The sequence below is a fragment of the Perissodus microlepis genome, chromosome 15 (assembly GCF_051167445.1).
Source record: "Perissodus microlepis isolate ML-2025 ecotype Zambia chromosome 15, ASM5116744v1, whole genome shotgun sequence".
Taxonomy (NCBI): Eukaryota; Metazoa; Chordata; class Actinopteri; order Cichliformes; family Cichlidae; genus Perissodus; species Perissodus microlepis.
Window position 1 is genome coordinate 32,400,020 of NC_140475.1, and position 22,108 is coordinate 32,422,127.

Sequence of the window (22,108 nt, forward strand, 5' to 3'; positions counted from 1 at the left end):
GGGGCAATTCCAGCAGACATGCAGTTAGTCTAGGAGAGCTGGGCAGGGCTGCAGAAGGACCCTAATCCATGAGCAGGACCAGAATCTGCTCTTTTGTGCAAAGAACAGGATGGGCACTGCCAGAGCTACAAAATGACCTCTAACAGGCCACTGGTGTGAATACCCACTCAGAAACAGACTTTCATGAGGGTGGCCTGAGGGCTCCATGTCCTTTAGTGGGCTCTGCCCTCACTGACTGGCACCATAGAGCCCAAGAATACCAGAATTGGCAGGTCCACTACAGGCACCCTGTGCTTTTCACAGATGAGAGCAGGTTCACCCTGAGTACATGTGACAGACGTGAAAGGGTTTGAAGAAGCTGTGGAGAACATTATGCTTCCTGTAACATTGTTTAGCATGAACCGTTTGGTGGTGTGTCAGTGATGGTCTGGTGAGGCATATCCATAGACGGACAGACAAACGGCCTACAGGCTACACAATGGTACCTTGGCTGATTTCTAACACATATTACACTCTGTCATTATTTAGTTAACGTGAAATTAGACTAAATGCAGAAGCGGTGTGTGGAAAACTAAAGTACACCCCACAACTCTTTAGCTTGTAAAACCACCTTTAGCAGCAATAACCTGAAGTAATCATTTACCATAGATTTCAGTATTTCACATCATTGTGGAGGAATTTTGTCTCTCTTCTTTGCAACATTGCTTCAGTCCACAGAGGTTTGTGGGATTTCGTTTATGCACAGATATCTTAAGGTCTGACCACAGCATTTCACTCTGGTTGAGGTCTGGACTCTGACTGGGCCATTGCATCACCTTGATGCTTCCTGTTTTTTTTGCCTTTTTGTTGCAGATTTTGCTGCAGTGCTTGCGATCATTGTCCTGTTTCATTTCAGCCAAGCTTTTGCTGGACAGATGGCCTCATCTTTAACTCTAGAATCCATTGCTCTACAGAGTACACGGTGGGTTTGCCCGGAACCTCGGCTGTTTGTGACCCACACCCGTTTCCACACCTTGGCTCGCATGATTAGGTAGAGGATCAATAGGGGGTCCATGTCCCTCTTGGTGGACACTCCCATAGGGCTCAAATCTACTACCGAGTAGTTCATGGTTGACTAAGTGATTGCAAGATGCCTGGCTCTAAACTTCTGCTTTTACTGAGCTCCTCACACCTGAAGATGATCAATTAATCTGGTTGGCAGCAACTGGCTCTGCTATCTCTTAATTCCTGTGAAACCATTAGTACTTAGTGGTCTAATTTTTGTTAAATAAATACTGACACAGTCTAATATTTCCCCTGAGGCTGTATAATTCAGGATAACTGGCTGTTAAATCTTAGGCCCAAATACTTAAAATAACATCCAAAACACGTCTGACATTTAACAAAGGTGATATTTTATTAATTTCAGATTCAAAATAAAAGTATTCACACTAACATATATTGAGTAAATAGGCAAGAATAGATCTTCACCCTTCAAAATAAACAGTTGCATTGCCCCGCTGCCACATCACTGATGTGGTGGCCATTGGGGAAACATCCCACTTGTGAAAAAATGTGATCATTGATAGAAAAAAAAGAAGGAATAAGCACAGATTAATAGAGCAGACTGCAAAACTCTGAACTGACAGTGGTGCGAGAAGCAGTACTTGTCCGAGTACTGGTAGTAGTTAGCTGTTGAGCTGGAGGTTCCCTGTTGTTGGTACTCAAATAAGCTAAACAGCAGAAGTGTTACGAAAGTGTAACGACAAACAAGAGGGCGGCGGACGCCCCGGCGTCAGAAATGAACCTCTCAACCAAGAATGTCTTGTTTGTATCTAACACAAGCACGGCGTTCATATCAATCGAGGTCGGCTGAAGTTCACTTCAAACGCCGGCGCCCGTTCTCGTGTCCTCTTCCTGCCAAACTGTAACTTGAGCCCTCACTGGGTTAAATGCATCAAACTGGAGGTAGAGGTAGATTTTCCTGAGAGGTTGTAAGAGACAAGAGACAAGAGTCCTGTTTCTGTTCTGAGGATACACATGAAGCTCTCTCACACACGCACACACTCTCACTTGCTCTCTCACACACACACACACACACACACACACACACACACACACACACACACACACACACACACGCTTCCCTATAATAATCACATTACCATTATAAGTATCATCACTGTATTCAAAAATCTGCTCTATAAGTAATCTCTGTGTCTCCGTTGCTACAGCATGTCCAAAACAAGGAAAAAAGAAGCAGGGAAATAGCAAAAAAAAAAAAAAAAATTTAAAAAAAAAAATTATATATCCATAGCCCTAAAAGCCATTTTCAGAAATAATCTACTTAATGAGTCTTAGTAATACATGTTAATTCATACAATTGTCACAGCAGAAGGCATCTTGTTATTTTATCATCATCATCATCATCTTCCCTATCCACAGTCCCCCTGATTGAGGTAAGGTGAGTGGTGAAGTCCAGTCAAAAGTCCTCGAGCCCCACATGCGCCTTAACCTGTAAATGTTCTAGCAAAGTGTCCATGTCGGCAGCAGGTGGGAGCAGGAGTCACGCTCCAAGCAAGACCCTCAGAACCATGTTTTTCAAGCAGTTATTTTATCTACAGCTCTGGTTGGGATCAAAAACAGCTGAGATTCAGACACTTAAAAGTTACGAATGAGACAGAGAGCGAGCGAGCCGATCGCGATAGACTCTGAGGGTTTGTGCTGATATTAACATACTGTTATCAAAATTGGACTCCAAGACAGGCAAAATAGACGAGTTATGTTGCTGTTCAAGTCTGTACAACAGTGTCAAACGAAGCAGGCTTCTGAAAACAGTCCAGGGCCATTAAAGACGAATAAAATAATAAAAAAGCCAAACATGTTGCGCAGGCATTGTCTAATCTAATGATGGAAAACATCTGCAGGCTATAGGAGTCAAACTTCCTACCATACAACAAAAAACAAAAGCTCCAGCCTGAACAAAAGTCTGGTTTTCACAACTCTACAGGCTACAGAGTTAAGACTGATGCAGTTTTCTTAGCTACACTGTGCCTTAAAATATCAGAGATGAACTACCTCTGACCAGAGGATCCTACATGATTGCACTGATACAGGCCAGACTGCATTTTCCCTGTCTGAACCACTTCCCTGTTTGAGTGCCTTGCTGAGCTAATGATTCTAAAAGCCTGTGAAGTTTGGTTTTAGTGTTCCGTGATCTGAATGCTGATTCTGAAGCTTTTACATCCCCCACAAACATTAAACTCTGGAAACACCACAAGGAAGTAAAGAAAGGAAAAGAAAGTAAATGGAATAGTTGAAGCCTTCATATCCTTCCATGTTTTTTTCCCCCCCATACAGGAAACTTTGACTGATTGTGCGCTGTAACAAAAACCTTCCACTGAGGGGAGCTCTTGCCAAAGAGCTGCCTCTAAAACGGTCATCGTTAAAGGTGAGAATTGCATTTTCAGCTGATTGTCTGTGGTCACTACAATCTCTTTTAAAATCCTTATGAACCGGCACCACCATCACTTGAGTGGGGTTTTTTGGCCTGAGCGCAGCAGGATTCTCCCAGGTGTGGCCCTGCAGGAGAAATCTGCCAAAGCTTTTAGTCCTTGAGGTAGAAACGGGGTTTGATTGTGGTTGAAGGGATGTCGAGAGTGTTTGGAGGTATACAGCGTTGTCTTTACGTCTCATGATTGTTGCTACCGCGCATGTTAAGAACATGTTCCTTGAAAATGCTGCCATCCACAGAGAGAGCGAGTACAGTCGAGTGGCGGTACCTTTGTTGTTCATGTGCAAATATCACACACAAGCAGTCGATAGTTATACGATAAACATGGATTCACCGAAGGGGGGGCGGGTGCTTTAAAAGCTGCCTTGGGGGCCAAAAGGTCACAGGGTCAAATGTGAAAAAGCAGTGTTGATCCTTTAGATTGGGATTGATTGAATTTAGCTTCTCTCCAGCCATCCTCCCCCAACATGCTTCCAGCCGCAGTACGTCTCTATTTGATTGTCAGCCATTACTGCCAACTGTGACACCTGCTACTCCTGATACAAAGAAAAACAGCCCTCGCATCCACTCATACTGCAGATACAAGGAAGGAGGAATACATGAGGGCTGTCATTTTCCCCTTTTGTTTTGTTTTGGTTAAGGCCTACGCAGTACTCCAACATACCAACCCATTACTGTAAGGGCATGAAAAAAAGACAGATGACATTCATGGAGCTGAGCCTTTGAATCTCACATTCACAAAGTGTTTACTGTGTTTCTAAGAGATGCACTTATCAAACATTTAAATCAGCTGTACGTCTGAGTTAATGAAGAGCAACACATTCTACACGTAGACACTCTCTGAGCCTGACGGCGTCCTAACACATCAGCCTCATGTCTGACTGCGCAATCTCAGTCACTTTTTTCAGAAAGGTGTCCTGCACGTGCTCATGGGTTCACTGGAGAATTCGCCAAATAGCTGAATGTTTTATCATCGTGTCTCAGCAACCGTGTGTTCGGTTTACGGCGTCTGTGTGGAACGGCCTCCTCGAGCCCCCGTGTGAGAACCAGGAGCAGCTACTGCTTGATGTTGCACCATGCACCAAACGCAGACACACACTTGCTACTCTAAATGTTCAAAAGTGTGGTTTAACCTCATCATAGTTGACATTGGCAATCGATGCCACAAATGCAACACTTCTTGCATGTGTCTGGCAATTATTGCAAGGTTAGTGTGGCTGTTGCTGCCTCAGCCATGGGCTCATCTTTGAGAAGGAGGAGGAACTTTACGGTAAACAGATAAAGCCGGCAATGTTTTGTATTCCGCATCTAAAGGGCGCTTAAGCGTTTTGTGGAGAGAAACGAATTTAGTTATTCGATTTGCAAATCAAATGGTTTCTGAAGTCTCGAGCAGGGTTTTACATAAACCTGAAGTCCGCCTTTGCTTTCCTGTGCCTGAGGATGGACAGTTCAATCCTTTGTGGACATTGCACTGAAATTCAAGAACGCCACTGTGATGACTGTGAGGTCCGTTACAAAAAACATAAAAGTAATGACCAGTTGCTCTGTAGCAGCTGGTGGTAATTTCCCACCGAGAAGTGAGTCCAGAATCAAAGCCACGACAGCCATCTGGTGATATTTGACTTGAACAGTAAAAACTGATTAAACTGAGGTACCGCGCGCTCTCTGGTCAGCTCATGCTGTGTGAAGGTCTCTGAACAGAACCCACGTACAAAGCCTGATTTACTTCCAACGTCAGTAGGAATGAGGCTGCTTTGTGAAGTGGGGTGACTGTGTGTGTGTGTGCGCGCGTGTGTGTGTCGGGGCTGTGGGGAACAATCTTTAACAGTTAACAGTTCAGAGAGGTAACAGGTTAAAGTTCAAAAAAGCTGAATTGATTGACTGACTTCAAAAAGCACAGACACAAATGACACAGATTCTCCTCTGTGTTTTGTAAAGCTAACAGAGTTTGTACAAAGACGCGAGGCCGCGAGCAAACGCCGCAGCTGCGATCGCCTCTCAGCCATCGCAGGATCCCGGACAGGTTGCAAGCTAGCCTTAATGAGACCCTGTTCGTCTCAAGGCGCGGGATAAGAAGCACTTGGATCAGAAGACGCACAAATTCATCAAAAACACAAAGCTGAAAACGCTAAAATAAAAATAAAAAGCATCTGAAATCTATAATACAAAGCCAAAAAAGAAAACACAACACAATGTCACATACGAGCTGAAAAAAGCACTCGTCCGAAGCCCAGATAAGCATCTCCTGACACCTGATTGTCCATTTGAGCAGCTCTGCAATAATAAAGATTCAGTATACGCTCGACTCCTGCGAACCTAAGATGGGAAATCACTTCATATCTCATTAAGGGGGCTTTTTATCTATAAATACATGCATGCATCTTTTCTTTTTTTGAAAGACAATCACTCCACTAAAGGCCAAGTTAGAAAGAAGATAAAGCAGATTTCAACACGTGAAAAAGCAGTGCTCTGTCAAGTGGGATATTTGTTTAAGAGCGAGAAACACCTGAGAACATTCACCTAAAACCTGTGTTTTCCACATAAATCTGAACCCTAAACAGGAAAAGGAACACTTGGTGTGGACAGCACTGAGAAAGTCCATCCTGTGATGAGGTGCAGGGAGGTGGAAAAAAAAACAAAACAAAAAGAAACAACTTAATTTTACCGTCTGTACAAACTGACCTTACTCTTACAAAAACAGCCATTTTGAAAACTCTACCAGCATAATGGAGAGAGAGAAAAAAAAAAGGTAAAAGGTGTATTTAACAAGCCTCGTGTCAACAAACAGGAGTGGATTTTCTAGCTAAATTAGCCGAGCGTCACAGGAAGAACAACTATGCCCGCCTCCAATACGTGCTCCTTTGCATTAGTCTGAGTCGGGACGCCGACGTCACTCTGTCTATTCACAGGAGAATCTGTGATGTAATGCATACGTCCCCACACGACAGGAGCACAGACCTGCGCTGTTATCTCACACAGACACTCAAAACGGCTGCCGTGTGTATAAGGTTTCACCCAAAATGAGGTCACAATGGTACAATTTATATATATTTATATATATTTATATATGCCCTGAAGAAACAACACTTATCCTTAAAGTTATTCTGATTAAAAATAGATGATATTCTTTTTTTTTTTGTATAGAATTCTTAATATAGATTTTTTCCTGCAGTGAAAAGATTGTTAAAGATTTAAATGATAAAAAAAACAATAAAGAGAATAAAATAATGACAATAATGACAATGAAAACTTAAAATAAAATCTCTCCCCTGAAGGATAAAACATCATTGTCAGTCAGTAGCTGTGTTTGTGTGTGTAAACAATGCTTTCCTAGTTTTTAATCTTCTCTTTTGTTCTCCAAATAATCTGTACATTGATGCAGAAATAAATAATTCACAGGCTGTGCATATGTCTTTGTTTAGCATATACTGGCTCTCAGTTGGGAGATTTTGCTTTTTCAAGATCATTTTGGCGATGAAGAACAAAAGAGTTTGTGAGAGGAAACCTGAGATAGTGTACTTCAAGTGAACAGAGTTCCAGTTTGTGTCTTTCTGTATGGTTTATGGTTCTTCTCTTTTCTTTTCTTTTCTTTTCTATTTTTGGCATTGGTGAGATAGAAAATGAGGTTGATTTTTGGCTTCACTTAGCGTGGTAAATAAAAAAAATATGAATGAAGGAAACGCTGGGAGTTTGTTAAGACAATGAGTTGCTGGAGTTTGAGGTAGGTGTGTTCTGCAGCAGCTGCTGCTGCTGCGGAGCGACGCGACTGCTGGGAGCCTTGTTGGTGACGGACGATGCAGATGCACCAGACGAGGCTGACCCTGGTGCTGCCTGAGCAAAAAGAACGCCTGGATAGAAAATGACAAGAGGGAAAACAAAAAGGAGTCAGAGTACAAAACATCTGTCAAATGCTTTGAATTACAGTCTGTATATACTGATCTGCAACCGCTTGGCGACCACTTTTTGCTAGGAAAAAAACTGCCTTTCCTGACCAACTGGCGAGTGGTTGCTCGAGGGGGAAGGTGCTTCAACAAAAACCTCCTTGCAACTGCTATAGTTGCATGCAGTTTGTATGGAAGAAGCTGACTTGTCTGCAGACACAGGTGCCAACTGCTCACCTGTTAGTAGTCAAACGGTGAAAAGCGAACATTCACTTTCAAAGAAAAAGTTGTGCCATTTGAAACGTGTTGTTTAAGCTGCACCAGAAGAGATTTGCTCTTCACGCATCAATCTGAAGCTGACGGCTGGTCACTAACAACATTCAGGCTCTAGTTACCTAGGTAACCCTCTATTCTATTTACTACCGGATTGTTTGGCTATCAACACTTGATAAATACTTCAATCACATTGCCAACTTTGTCTTCGCCCCGTTTTTATTCTCTTAACGCAATTCAATGCCTCTGGTTACTGAGAATCACTTCATGTGTGAACACAGCTTCAGGTACAAATTTTTAGTTTAGTTTTTAGTTTCAAGGCAAACATGCTCAGTTTCCCATTTGAGTCACACTGACGTTTCACTGCAGCTCTGCAAATAGTCAGTGAGAATGTGCAGACAAGCCGGCACCTGCCATTTAAACTACAGGAGACAGCAGCGTTCTGCTAGTGACTAAAGTAGCCCCAAAGAGCTCTTTGGTGCACAACTGTACACCTATTTCTGACCAATTTCACCTAACGACATTAAGCAATCTCCAACAGCCAGATTATCCAAGGGGTCTAGGCCCACGAGACTGAGGTCTTACCAAACTTGGTAATCTTCCTCCAACAACAACACTCTACGATGTTACTGCACGACTCTGCTTTGCCACAAAACAGGAATAATCTGCTCTGTGTAACATCTCTTACAGCTATAATCATTTCTCCATTTCTTCACAAATCAAATAAGCAACGAAACAACATATGAAACAGAAACAAAAGAGGTGCTGATAGGAACATTCGGAGGAAGAAAGGGGGCTGGTCTCTATACCAATCTGATGCTTCTCCAGATCTGTAAGTCAGCCAAGAGTCTTAGTGGAAATACTTAACTTTTCATGACTAACTGCGAAGCAGTGAGCTCATATCTGACATTTTGTTGTGTCACTTTAAGTTACAGAGGAGCTGCTCACCAGTGTATACCACGCCATTGAGCTCCACGGACATGCTGATGCTCCCTGTGCCGTTGGTGGTGAGGTTCAGAGCTGAGTCTTGTCTGCCATCTGGAAGAAAGCAGTTTTCATCCTTATTCATTTTTGGATCCAGATTTGACTTAAGAATACTCAAACCAAATGGAGAAACAAAACCGTCCCACAGTAGGAGCAAAACTGAATTTTTCAAAAATGTCCCAATGAACATTTCTCTGAAGTCACTTACCGAGAAATGGTTCATGTGCACGATCAGATAGACAGTAACCGAGACAAATCCTTCTATAAGATCAAGGTGCGTGCTTACAGAAGGGAATCCCCACACAGATAATCATGCATGTATGTATGCACGCACGCTGCTTCTATAAGCTAAGCAGGTCAACCTATAGCCCTGCTAGGTGTTACTTTCTCGCAGTTGGGTGCTGTGGTTTGTGGTGAGATTACAAGAATGCATTGAGATACTAACTGTCATGAAAAGGGAAATGTGTCAAACCTAGCTCGCACTGGCAACAATGAAATGTAAAAACCTGTGATGCCAAGAGTAACTGTGATGTCGTAATAACTCCAGATTTTTATTTTTAGTTCATTTTGATTTGCAGTAAAGACAAAAATAAACTTCAACTCTGGAATAGTTAAAAAACAAACAAACGAATGTCCCTAAAAATGCACTCTAATTACCGACCGTTACCATTTGAAATACATTAATTCATCTTCTTCTTTTACTGTTCATTTACATGTTAACCACTACCAGAGGTGACATTTTCATTTTCACGTGGGTGTTTGCATACACAGATCACTGCTGCTAGCACTCACGCTGACATTATCGACTTAATATTTCCCAGCAACCTTAATATTTGCTAGACAATTATAATATCTGCTTTTATCTGGACTTGGCCATTTGCTTTTTCTTGACAATCGAGAATAATTGAGAAATTACAGTTTCATTTCACATCAGCAAAATCAGTGTTCTTGCATCTTTGAGCTTTTGAAACCAGGGAGATGTAAAAAAGGTGGTGTACTCTTTTATCTCATGTTGATTAGATAAAGGAGGAATTTCCTCAAACGACAGTGTAGAACAGCCTGCAGCTACTGTGCAAAACATGAAAGTCATGTCTGACTGGTTGTTTTGTTCCTCTCTCTCTACCCGAATATGTCAGAGCTCCACTGTTCAGTACCTTGGTTGTTGATGCGAATGTTCATAGGTATCTGAGCAGTCATGGCTAGCAGGTTCTGCTGCAGCGCTCTCTGCAGCAGTCGCTGGTGTTCCTCGGCAGACAGCGCCATCTTCTTCTCTGGCGGCTCGCCTGCTTCCAGTTTGTCCCTCAGCTGCTCCAGAGCGGCCACCTGAGCAGCCATGGCGGCATGGGCTGCTGCTGCCTGCACAGCAGCCACTGAGTGACCTGCCAAGCCCCCCGCTGGCAAACGAGCCATGCTGACGCCTGCCAGAGGCTGGCCTCCCTCTTCTTCACAGCAGCACAAAGAGAAAGGGGAACTCAAAGTCAAGCAAACTCATATGATGCATTATAGTCCCCAGACATAAATTTCAGCGTGACCACAGAAAACAGATAATAAATAAGATGCAGTGTGTTACAGGAAGGTCCCAGGGTTAAGCTCTTTTAAAGAGAGAGATGACAGCAAATCAGATTTGATGCTATTTCTTTATTTGAAGATCAGAGCTTCCGTTTAAGAGATAAATTTGGCAGAAATGATCTCTGATCATAAATGTGCTATCAGTAAAATTCTCAAGATTTCACAGTGGATCCGCATTTTAACTTAAATTTTCAAAACTTTGATCCAACACAGTCAAGAGTAAATCGTTATACTGTCACGTTATACTGACAAACCGTATACTTGACGTGAATTTGTCGTTTTGACCTGAGAGTAGACAAAGTTACTGCCATATCCATGTATTTTAACCTGATTCAAAACAATCAACATCAAAGAACATGTCCCTCAAACAGTAAATTTTCTTCGATGTGCATGCAGCGCAATAAACAAATCTCACCTTTCTTGATCTTGTGGATGTGACCCAAGCAGGTCCCGTTGGTGCCCACTGTTAAGCCCATGCTGGGCGTGGGGAGCTTCGGCGAGGACAGCATGGTGGGAGTCCCATTGGGAGAGTAGGTGAAGAGAGAGCTGCCAAAGCTCTGTCGCCGGCCCTCCCGTCGATTGCTGTCGATGGCTGCTTGAAGCTCGTTGGGGTTGCTCAGTGCCCTCTTTTCACATTCATATGGGTACAGGTACTTCATGTATCTGAAATCAACAAAGTGCACAACAGGTGTGCCCTTCTGAGTTTTCGAAGACAAAGTTTGGCCCAACTTCAGCTAACTAGGAGTGATCGGTCTTAATATAGGGATTAATTTCTACAGCAACAAGTATGGAACAATTTAACTTTAGCTAACTCTTGCTTAATTGCTTAATTAATAAAGGGTGCTATTAAGGGTATTTTCACACGGTATTTAGTCAGTTTAAATCGGACACTGGTTCTGTTTCCCCACTTGGTGTGTCTGGTTGTGAACACAGTAATCACACTTGGGTGTGGACCAAAACAACAGCACTGAGACCCTTTGGAGAAGGTGTGAACATGATGCGAACCAACTATCAGGTGTACGTTAAACGTTTCAGGTAAAAAAAAAAGTCCCGTAGCCATGTATGCTTTGTATTCTTAATGCGGAAAGGTACTATGGATGTGCTAACAACTAACCGTGAAATGAAAAGAAATTCTCCATGTTCTCCAGTAGACCAGAACACGGCACCTTCTTCCTGTATTTATTTTTCTTGCTCCCGCCTCAGACACATCCGGCAAATGAGTGGACTGAACATTCTTACATGTTTTGTAGTAACGGATGCATTTTGGACTTCTGCATGTGAAGTCAAACCAAACCAAAGGAAAAACTACAAGTTTACAAACTCATGACCAAAGTCGGGCCAGAGTAAACAAACTACAGGTGTGAAAACGCCCTGAGTAACCTTTAAGCACCAGTTAAACGAGTGTTTGTATACTGACTGTGTGCGAAGAGTGAAGGCTGCACTGGTGATTGAGGTAGGCAGGTTGAGTCCTTTGGTGATCTCCCTCCACAGTTTCTTGTTAATAACCTCCACCAGGCCACCCTTCTCTGTTACCAGCTTGTACAGCATGTACAGATCCAGGACCTGTTTGGCCATGATGGGAATACGATTCACTGGGGTTCCTGCAGCAACAGGAAACAGGAAAAAAATACAGTCATGCTCCACCAATAAAATACATATGAAATAACATCAAAGACAAACAACAGTACCTGAAATAACAGTTGTCTCCCTTTAGCCAATAAAGGTGGTGCGCGGTCACACCCATTCATTTTACATGTTTAAGACAGTGCTGTAGCTCACAACTTAATTGTAGCAAAACCTTCTTTGGCTCTTTTGTCACGATTAAAAGACCACACTTTTACCATTCAGTATTAGCAAACAGTAATTTGCCAGTGCAAGGTGTTGTTTAAGTGCTCAGAGTGACGGTGCTGCGGTCGAGTGGCGGAGCTCACCAACGCGCAGATCTAAAAGATGCTTCGCCCGTGCTAGGAAACTACACTAGGTTTGCTTTTACCCTTGAGCTGAACCAACAAACTTGGCATCCAGGCAACCCACAAATAATCAACCAGATTCAGAACAATTTACTGTCTTTTGGCCAGATGTTAAAATACAAAACAATGGGCAGAGTAAGACCACTTATGACATTAACGGCTTTACATAGAAACGAACAAGCATCAAATATATCAAACTCCTGTGAGCGTCAGTGGTTTGTGTCCTTGTATGACCACGCTTTTTTCCAGTCCACTCCTGATGGGGTTCAGAGGTCAGCCCTCACTTTTTAACTTTGAATTCTTACATTTCAAAACCTGGAACTATTTTTCCACCAAAAACTGTCATTTTTACAAGTATTTACCTTAAATATCAAATATTTCAATTACATTCTAAAAATCACAACAACACGTTATTATCATTAGATACTTTTCAGCTTATTCACAAGGGCACGCCACTGCGGGCAACTCCACGTGTTTAGCTTTTACACTTGCTGCCCTCCCTGACACAACCCCAGAGAGATTTGTGGTTCCTCTCAGAACTGAAAAGGGGATCTTTATCTAATTAGGGGAATTAGAAACTCTACTACTGCACAATAAACTTTGTCTTTTCCAAATCCACATTTAAAATACTACTTGGAAATCTTCTTTAAAAGAACTTTTCTTTTAAACCAGAGGGCGGGGTTAAGGGGGTTCAGGGGATGTCCAAAGAAACAGGTTTTTATACCCAAAGGGCAGTTTATCAAAACTTAGGCGTGTGACTCATTTACGGCTAGTAAAGATAATTGGAAACAAGTTAAGACAAACTCTGATGAGGAAGAAGTTGCTCTAAAAATGTCTGGAAAAAAAGGGAGAGTAATTGTGACAGCTATTTTGACTTTATTTGAGAAAATTATTAGAATTTAGTTATTGCTCAAGGTCAAAGTACGGAATAAAACGCTTTCATTTACATTACTAATATGCTGTATTATTGCTATTATTATATTGGCTGAAAAACCAAACCAATCAAAGCCTTTTTTTAAATCAATTTGTCTTCTCAGTGATTATAATTCTCACGTCATATTTCTTATAATGGCCTAGAGATGGCGCTTTCAGAATCTAGGAGCACACTACCAGAGGCTGTGTGAACATCTACTACTGTTTGGCTTTTTGTTTTTTCAGTCATGAGCAAACTTTTCTTTTCTCCCATGTAAGTCGTCCGCCCACTGATCTGATCACATCAGCCATTAGCATTCTGTGAAATCAACACGGCTTCAAGAAAATAATTATCTCAAGTTGGCAGTCTGGCGTTAGAACACTAAGCACAAGAAAATACAAACAATTCACTTTTCTTGTTAGGTGTTTAGATAAGGAGAGTGAAAACTGGTTATGCGTGTAGTGTTAGAAGTGGGGGTCGAGCTATGCGGACAGCCTGCAGGATGGGAAGGTAAACTAATCCATCCTCAAGCATCGATACAGTGTGTCCCTTCTAGTTATAGCCTGGGAACGCCAACTTGCTGTGTGACCATAAAGCAATCATCTCTGAAATGAATAAAGACCCCACCCATGCCAGTGAAAGATGAGTAGACAGTGCTGTGTCATATATCAGAGAAAGAAGGGGGTGGGTGATCATCCTCTCTCCTCATCACATTAAGAAGCTGCTTACGACAGTGGCCAGAGATAAGGCGGGGATATGTGATACAGCAAGATAAGAAATGGAATAAATAGGACGTCCTATAGTTAGTGAAATCAAATTTGACACAGGGGGACAAGGATATGAAAACATACCTCGTTTTTGCATGAAGCTGAAGAGGTCATCCAGAAACTCTTTCCTCTTTGGGTCTCCATCCAGTTCATAGAGCTGTGAAGAGACAGTGGATAGATGGTGTTTTTAAATTCTGAGACTACAATAAAAGTATTTTTAAAATATGGAGAATGATTAGTCAGTGCTGTAATATGCAACAACAAGACGGGAGGTGGGGGTCTCCGTCTGATAATAAGAAGATCTGAGAGACACTGTAGACCTTGTGGCCTGAAGAGGACTTGATTAGGTACAGCTGTTAGCGGGGCCTGGGGCCTCGGAAACATCAGTGAAAGTTGGCAGTAAAAGTGAAGCGGGTTACTCGAGGGGGTGACAATGAGGCCACCGAGCCTGTGGATGTTTTTTTCCTGCCTAGTTTCTTCAACGTGACTGTGAAACATCCTCTTAGAGTTCTGTTTACTACACGCTCGCATTTATTCGAAAGCGAGAAAGCAGCAGGCACACATTCGCCATCTTCAAACTTCAGCGGCGTCCGCAGTTATATTTACAAGGCTCGATAAAGCGCTCGAGTATCGACAACTGTACATCACACCGTGCATAAGTGAGGTCACGAAGTTTCATAATGTGTTATTGAAAATAGAAGGTTGTGAAACACAATGTACAACTGAGCACCACCAAACAAAACCACAGAAAATAGCACCAAGGCGTATTGTTACTACACAGCCACCAAAACAGCAGCCAAGCCACGAACCCTGATGTTGCAGACGCCCGTGAAGCGCGTTTGATATCACGTCAGGAAATCACTCGGCTCAGCACAAAGCTGACGCAAATAACCATTGTGAACATTTTGTCTGATAGCAAATTGCAGCTCTTTGGATTTTGGTGTGTTGGTGGACAAAACAAGCAGCCGGCAGACGCCTCCACATAGTTAATACGCAAAACAAAAAAGCACAAAACAAAAAAACCCACCATTGCAGAAAAGTAACAAGTCATGAAAGCAGCATTCCCATAGGAATGCAACACAAAGCATCTAGGGTGTGTACAATAGGATACGTGCCATTAGACAAAATGAAAGCAACGCATGATTGACTTGGGAAATTCTCATGACCTTCCTGCACCGGGTCAAAGAGTAATATGCAACAAAGAATTTATCAAACGAGTTAGTAAAAAGATGTAAAATAATCCTCCATATTGTCCTGTAACCTGTGCTTGCTACATGAAGAAGAAAAGATAAAAGGAAAGCCTTTATCGCACAATGTTACTGTATCTTGCTACCAAATTTGCCCCTCTCTGTGGCATTCAGCTCTAATTAGTGACGCCAAGCAGTCGTGAGATCTTATTATCTAGTGGGTAAGGGTTAACAGAGGGCCGGAGAGGGCTGTGGGGGATGCCAACTAATGTAGACGCCTGCTGGAGGCAAAGGGGGAGTTTTAATTACAGGATGCATGCATTTTGTGAAGTGCCGCGCCATAAATCTTAGAAATTACCCTCTCCCCAGCTACCACCCCTCCCCATGTTGCTTTATTTGCTCTCTCTCCTGCCTAATCACACCAATAAATATTTCTCTAGAGGGGAGCATTCAGATCCCATTCCCCATTTAATGCTCACGATGTGGTAACAAAGCAGGACAATGGAAATCGCTACTGTAGATTTAAATACGCCACACATGATAAATGAAAAAACTGAAAGGTCTCACCTGGTGTAATAGTTAAAGGTATCATTTTCATGTGTTAGTGTTACAGCACTCAAAGACCGTGGCGTGCTTATTTTTGGCGGTCTTTCTGCAAACTAATCAAGTGAGTAATCTTTAGTGAAGTCTGAAACGTGTTAACAAAGTATGCTTGTGCATATCCAGGTTCAGGTTTCATCCAGGTTTCACTGATGATAGATGTGGGTGAGGTAGTCTGTCCTGCTTAGCAACAACGAACAATTTAACTATACTTTAACAATATTGTTATAAAGCCAAATAACTGATCCAGTTAGTTTAAAACTGCATAAATGTCTACTTGAACTGCAATACTCTTAATCTAATAGACGCAATAATCCACATTTTAAGATATGAGTTATTTTTTAGTTCTAGTTCACTCACATCATAAATCGTGATTGTAGTTTTGCTGTACTCTATCTACTGACTTGGTATGAGTGAGTATGGAAACAATGCGATTGATAGTAAACCTATGGGAGTGTTTGCTCCACCGTGCTACATCTAAACACCAAATGAAAGAACGGCAGTAAAGTTGCACAGACTTGAAAAAACAACTCTGTGCTGCACTGAAGTTACTGTGAAACATATGTGGTTGCAAAGCAACTCATTAACTCTTTCTGTTGGCTTTTTCCCACTTTGATTCAGCTTCTGTATAATTTTCCATTTTTGCTGGCCTGTGTCTTACTTCCTTAACACTCTTCTGTTTCTGGTCATCTCACGGTTTTATGTATATATAACCCTTGTGCAGATTTATCACCCTACCTACTTACATATGTAGAGTATCTATCAGGCTGAGCTGGGTGTGGATGTTTTAGGCTTGTATAGACTTTCATGTCTATAGTATGCACACCGGGGCAGGGGCCTCTCCTGGATTAAAGCGCTGTTACTAGAAACTAGATAAACGACTAGAAACTGGGCCAACTGGTAGCACAGGGTTCATGCCCCTTGTTCCAATCCTCTAGAAAAAACAAAAAAAGACAACTGGGATTGCAGAGATGACTATTGTGTTTTGAAACTTGCACTAGCTCTTTGAAGCTCTTTTAAGTGGGAATTCATATAACTGTACTTATAGCAGTAAACTCATAATTACAGCTAAAGACAGGAGTGTTATGGGGGTAAATTGCGACAGTAGAAAGGTCACCAAATGTACTCTACTCTGTTAGTGATTTATTGTTTTACTGCTGTCTTGATAGTTTCCCACCCTGACACCCTGTGTATGTAGGTCAGTGACAGCCGGCTACATATGAATTGAAACTAGGGTCGGAACAAAAACAAAGTGGTTTTATACTACAAATAATCAGTAACCAAAGAGCAGCCTTTGCAGCCCTCGCTGAAGTGACAATAACAGTGCAGTCGGAGTGCATGTGTGTGTGTTTTTAGAGGGGCTGGCCGCACCACTGTTAATGCAAATGGCAGGTGTGCTGGCACACAAGTGTCACATAGCAGATAATAGAGGCTTGCAACTGAAAACCAAAAACTGAGAGAAGTCAAGGGTATCACCTACATGCTTCCTTACACCTGCTCATCACCTTGGGGTGAGGCTGACACACAAACACATGCACGCTAACCTACACACCTGTAACACACAGTAGGTCAGAGCAAGACAGAAGAAAATAGTAACGTTTCGTGCTCGTGGTGGCTTTCCATTCTTCTCATCTAACCTAAATTGCATCACTTTGACAGTATTTTTTTTCCAGGGGTGCAGCAGGTAACTTAACAATACAAGGAAATAATTCACATAATTTTGGAAATAATTCAAAAATGGGCACATACACTTTTTTTTAAATAAAGCCCAATAGCCATTTGATTTTCCTTTTTTGAATGATCCTACTGTCAAATCATACAAGATAAATTTTGACGTTTGAAATGGACAAGGTGGGGTGTGGTAGTACATAAGGCCATTTGTTTCAGTCACATCTTCTGTATGGTCCCAATACAGTCCTCACTGGTTACCCAGTTATCACGTATAGCCACCAAGAAGCTTGTTGCTTATGTTAAAGCACTTTACTATTCAGAAGGTTGTTGTCAGTTCTTGTCTTTACATATCTGAAATGTCCTTGGGCACTATAAATCCTACCATCAGTCTGTGTGAGACGATGTTAAAGTGTGTCTCCGGATGCAGACTGGAGTGCTAAACATGCTTTAAGTGCTAGGTAAGATTAAAAACACGATCTAGAAAAAGGTAGAACACTTGGATGGAAAAAAAGTAACAATTTTCATACCCAGTGAGATTAGTTACATGGGGTAATTCTAAAGTAGCTGTTAGTGCGAAGGCAGTGGTCTATGCTGTCCAGGGTGTACCCCACTTCTCAGCTAATGTCTGGGAAAAGTTCCCAAAGGTGTCAGCAGGAGAGCGCTGAGTGTTGAAGGGAATAAATTGGCAGCGGGTGAATGTCTGAACCTAGCTGAATGCATCACAATGTTATTAAAGAGGTAAAAGGCTAATTGGTCCAAAACAAAGAGCCTCTATAAAAGTCATAAATTTGACTTAAGACAGAAATAACAGACAGGTTATCATCAAATTCTTCAGCTTTCCAAACAAAAAACATTCCATGTTAAAAATGCAAACGTTACTGTGTTAACTAAGTCTCACAATACATTTCATTTTCCTTCTTTAACTTAACTTCATGTGCAATAGGTCAGAGACGACGTGAGGGTTGAACTTTAGGCCATGATATAGGCCTATTATATTGTTTAAACTAACAAATATATTGTATACTTCATGACAGCTGAGGGTTGAATGCATGTTCTCATTATATTATGCAAAGGAGCTTAATAAAGTGAATGGGCTTGTTTGATTTTGTGCAGCACGGCACTATAGAAGCTCATAATTCACTTTAAATGCACAGACTGATAACCTTGTTGTGTGTGTTATAACGTTCCCTTTGTATGCATTTTATTCAACAGGAATCTTTGTTTTTCAGCAGCTATGGATGGCAGTACTAACCCCTTCAGCTAGTGTCAAATGAGCAGTTTTACAACATCATATTAATCTTTGTCTTTGCATTGTCCCACCTAATCTGAATGGAAGGTCTTGTATGGCGTAATTTCTAGAAGGCTGTGTTAAAAGGAGTATACTGTATATGTAACCGTGGTTGAAGTGCTCAGTCAGCATGCATGTGTTAACACTGGTTTGCTTTATTTAGCTCCCTTTATATTGATAAACTGCCTCTGTGAAGCACAACCTCTGGTTATCATCTGTTTAACTGGGTTATGTGTGTATTATACTTCTATCTATGGAGAGCCTATAACATAAGTTATTCAAGTGGCTGTTCTATAATTTTACCGCCAAAAAAACAAACAAAGAAAACACCAATTTTTACACTTCCAGTTGGTTAAAAAAAATTCAGTACCAGAAGTAGTAGCTGGAATGTAAAAGGAGGAAATGACAGTAGTGGACAGGCCAGGCGGCGTCAACGTACTGTGTGAATATATTTTAAAAGATTTTTACAGATGGTCAGATTAGGGCTTTAGTTTTAAGGTAAGGTTTTGGTCACAAAGTACCTGTGGAATAGATTCAGTGTAGATCTTTAGTCTGATGTAGCCATAAGAAGTTTCATGTAAGCACTATATTTTCTTTTTTAATATTCAAGTGCGCTGATTAATCCCAGCTTATGTTGTCTAATTTTTTGTCCAGTTGCAGGCTGCCCAGATCTCTGATGTGGTGTCTATGGCAGCTGTAGTCAAGGGTGGTGGAGCTGGAGATTGTTTTTGAGAAGATAAACTCATTGGAGAGGCAGCTGACTGACAACAAGGACTGCTAAAACAGTGACCTGAGCGGACTGCATGTAGGGAAACACAATGTTGCTGACTGAAGTGACTGAATTTTCAAGCTATTTCATTCTGTTGGGAAACCTCAGGTCCTGGCATTCATGTGGATCTCACTTGGCATACACCCACATGGCCCATTCACAGCAGCCATACCACATAAAAGCCCAAAAGTTCAACAGAATCTCATGAAACGGAATAAGGCATTTTGAGCACAAGGCACTAACCTGGCCTTCAAACTCCTTAAATCCAAATCTAATGAGTGTGTGCAAGATGCCCCTGAATAAGCCTGTCGGCAATCAACAATAATCCAAGGACCCACTGCAGACTCCCAGTGTCAGATACCACAGGACAGCACTTAAAAAGTCCTGTTTTGACAGCACAGGGAAGACCTATACAACATTAGGTGCTGGTATCTAAAATTGGCAGTTGGGTTGACAGAGAAAACAAAAATAAATGATGTGCTATACTCAAATTAGGGATGTTCCCGGCAGCTAGTTTACAATATGCTTAAATGAGAAAGGCAGAAAAACTGAGTTCAACATTAACTATACACTGTTTTTGCTTTAATTACTTTGCTATACCAGATGATATTTTTTAACAAGATGACTAGAACTGAAAATAACTGTTTTCAGTTATTTGACAAGGCTTTAGACGAGATGAAGTGTTTCCTCTTGGTTTTTGGTTTGTCACTTGCAAAGATGACAATGCGTGAGTACTAAAGTTGTCATCACAGCAAGATCATTAAAAAAAAAAAAGAGCGGCCTGAGACATTCACACATTCAGGATACTGCTGAGTCTTCATCACCATTACAGGCGACCAAATGCCTCCCCCCTACCACCCATAACAAAAGAAGCACACGCAGTAACACCTAACGCCTGATTCAGAAAACACAACATCATTTACTTACGTTTGGATTATACTCTCTGTTATTTTCTGTATCACTGTGTTCAGCTTGGACAGGAATTTTATTTTAAGATGGCCAGCTTACAGGTTTCAGTGGGGTATGGAGGTGGAGGTGGATCACTATTTTTATAGGCTGAAACGTGTTAGAGCAGAAGTCAGAACACTATGTACAGTCAACCTTCATTTCCTTATAGAGCAAGACTGGAAGACTGAGGCATCTTCCAACTTAATAAGCACAATACTGCTACAAAACACAATACTCTGCATTGCATTTGATCAGCAGTAACACCTTTACGGTAATGTTAATGTTCACTGACGCTGGTTAAAAAACACAAAACAAAAGAAAGGAATTCTGTTTTTACTGTGTGACATTTGAAAGAAAAGGAATCAGATTCCAGTCGCGTTCTTGTTTACGATGACACATCCAGCATTCATCTGCTAATCAAACAATGTCAGCACAACTGAAATTATAGTTTCCGTGTGCAGAGTTCACAGACGTCGGCCGTCGGTGCTTATCATGATAAAATACTTTTGAAGAGGGAGGATTAAAAAAAATAAATAAACTTTAGTGCATTCACACTATTGCTTTAAACCTCGACTCCAAATATTAAAAAAGCAATGTACGTGCTCTGCATTTAGCAAATCTAATATATTTTGACATAAAGCACCCAGACCTAGTCTGGGATAGAGGGAGCCACCCCTTGTGTCTTCATAATTTGACTTTGACTTCATATTTCATGCTATCTTGGAATTTTTGCACTTAAATTATATTATTATTAAATTATATTATTATTAAATTATATTATTATTAAATTATATTATTATTAAATTATATTATTATTAGGCCCTTTGATACTAGCAGCCTGTCAGAAAATATAACCCCGCCTCCCCTTTTTTTTTGGTTTCTTTAGTTGAATCTAAATCAAAAATGCAAAAGATAGCACAGTTTGACAGATGTAAAATGGTATTTTGGCACCAACAAGGTGACTCCCAATGAGCTATTATCAGAAAACTGAACATATCTTAGCATGGTGTGCATTGTGTACTTAAAAAAGAGAGGAAACTGGACAAGCGTAGGATAAAGGAATACGAAGACTAAAACTATACAGCAGTATCTGAAAATCATGGCTTTAATAATACTGACCCTTTAGTTGGACTATATATACTGTGCACCAGAGCCTCGTCAGAAATGGTCTCTGTGGAGGGCTCGAGAAGCCATTCACAAGGAAGGGAAACAAGGAGAAAAGGCTGGGATATGCCATATGGCATACCATTACATACAAAGCATACAGGAATACCTTTATTGAAGCAGTGTGGGATCATCTTGACAGAGAACATGACTAAAGGCAGCCAACATCCAAAGAAGAGTAGCTTGAAAACTAGTCCTGAAAATGTAAAAACTACAAGTCAACTGGCTTCTGGCTGCGCTGAAGGATAAATGTAATCATACCAAATATTGACTTTCAAACCCATTAGAATTGTACAAACCAATATAGTATATTTCCATGTGTGTTTGCACGTTTCGATAAATTGCTGCACCTATTTTCCATTTTCCCAGGTTGATATGAAGAAATGGGGTGTGGCTCAAGACCTTTCAACAATACTACAGAGGCAAAGATATTTATACTTTTGCAGTGGCTGAAAACGTACAACAGGTAAACAAAGTAAACCAACTGCTGTAATACATACACACCTTTCTTTTATCAAAAATGAACACATGTGATATTCCTTTTTCAAAAGGCTTTCACAACCTATTCTAGCAAAATTGCAAAACAGATGACGACATGTGCTTAAAACAAGGTAAATGTATAAAACTTCTT

At 41.2% G+C, this 22,108-nt stretch overlaps 1 protein-coding gene across 1 annotated transcript in view; it reads right to left on the bottom strand.

The window, feature by feature from the left end:
* Nucleotides 1-1,372: 1,372 nt before the first annotated feature.
* arid3a (AT-rich interactive domain 3A) overlaps nt 1,373-22,108 on the bottom strand; it is a 44,211-nt gene continuing 23,475 nt past the window's right edge. Inside the window, exons 4-9 of the mRNA XM_084952505.1 lie at nt 13,935-14,007; nt 11,618-11,801; nt 10,616-10,863; nt 9,786-10,073; nt 8,596-8,685; nt 1,373-7,341 (exon numbers count right to left, since the gene is read on the bottom strand). Of these exons, the coding sequence (XP_084808631.1) occupies nt 7,187-7,341; nt 8,596-8,685; nt 9,786-10,073; nt 10,616-10,863; nt 11,618-11,801; nt 13,935-14,007 (1,038 nt within the window). The 3' untranslated portion in view covers nt 1,373-7,186. The remainder of the gene's footprint in view (nt 7,342-8,595; nt 8,686-9,785; nt 10,074-10,615; nt 10,864-11,617; nt 11,802-13,934; nt 14,008-22,108) is intronic.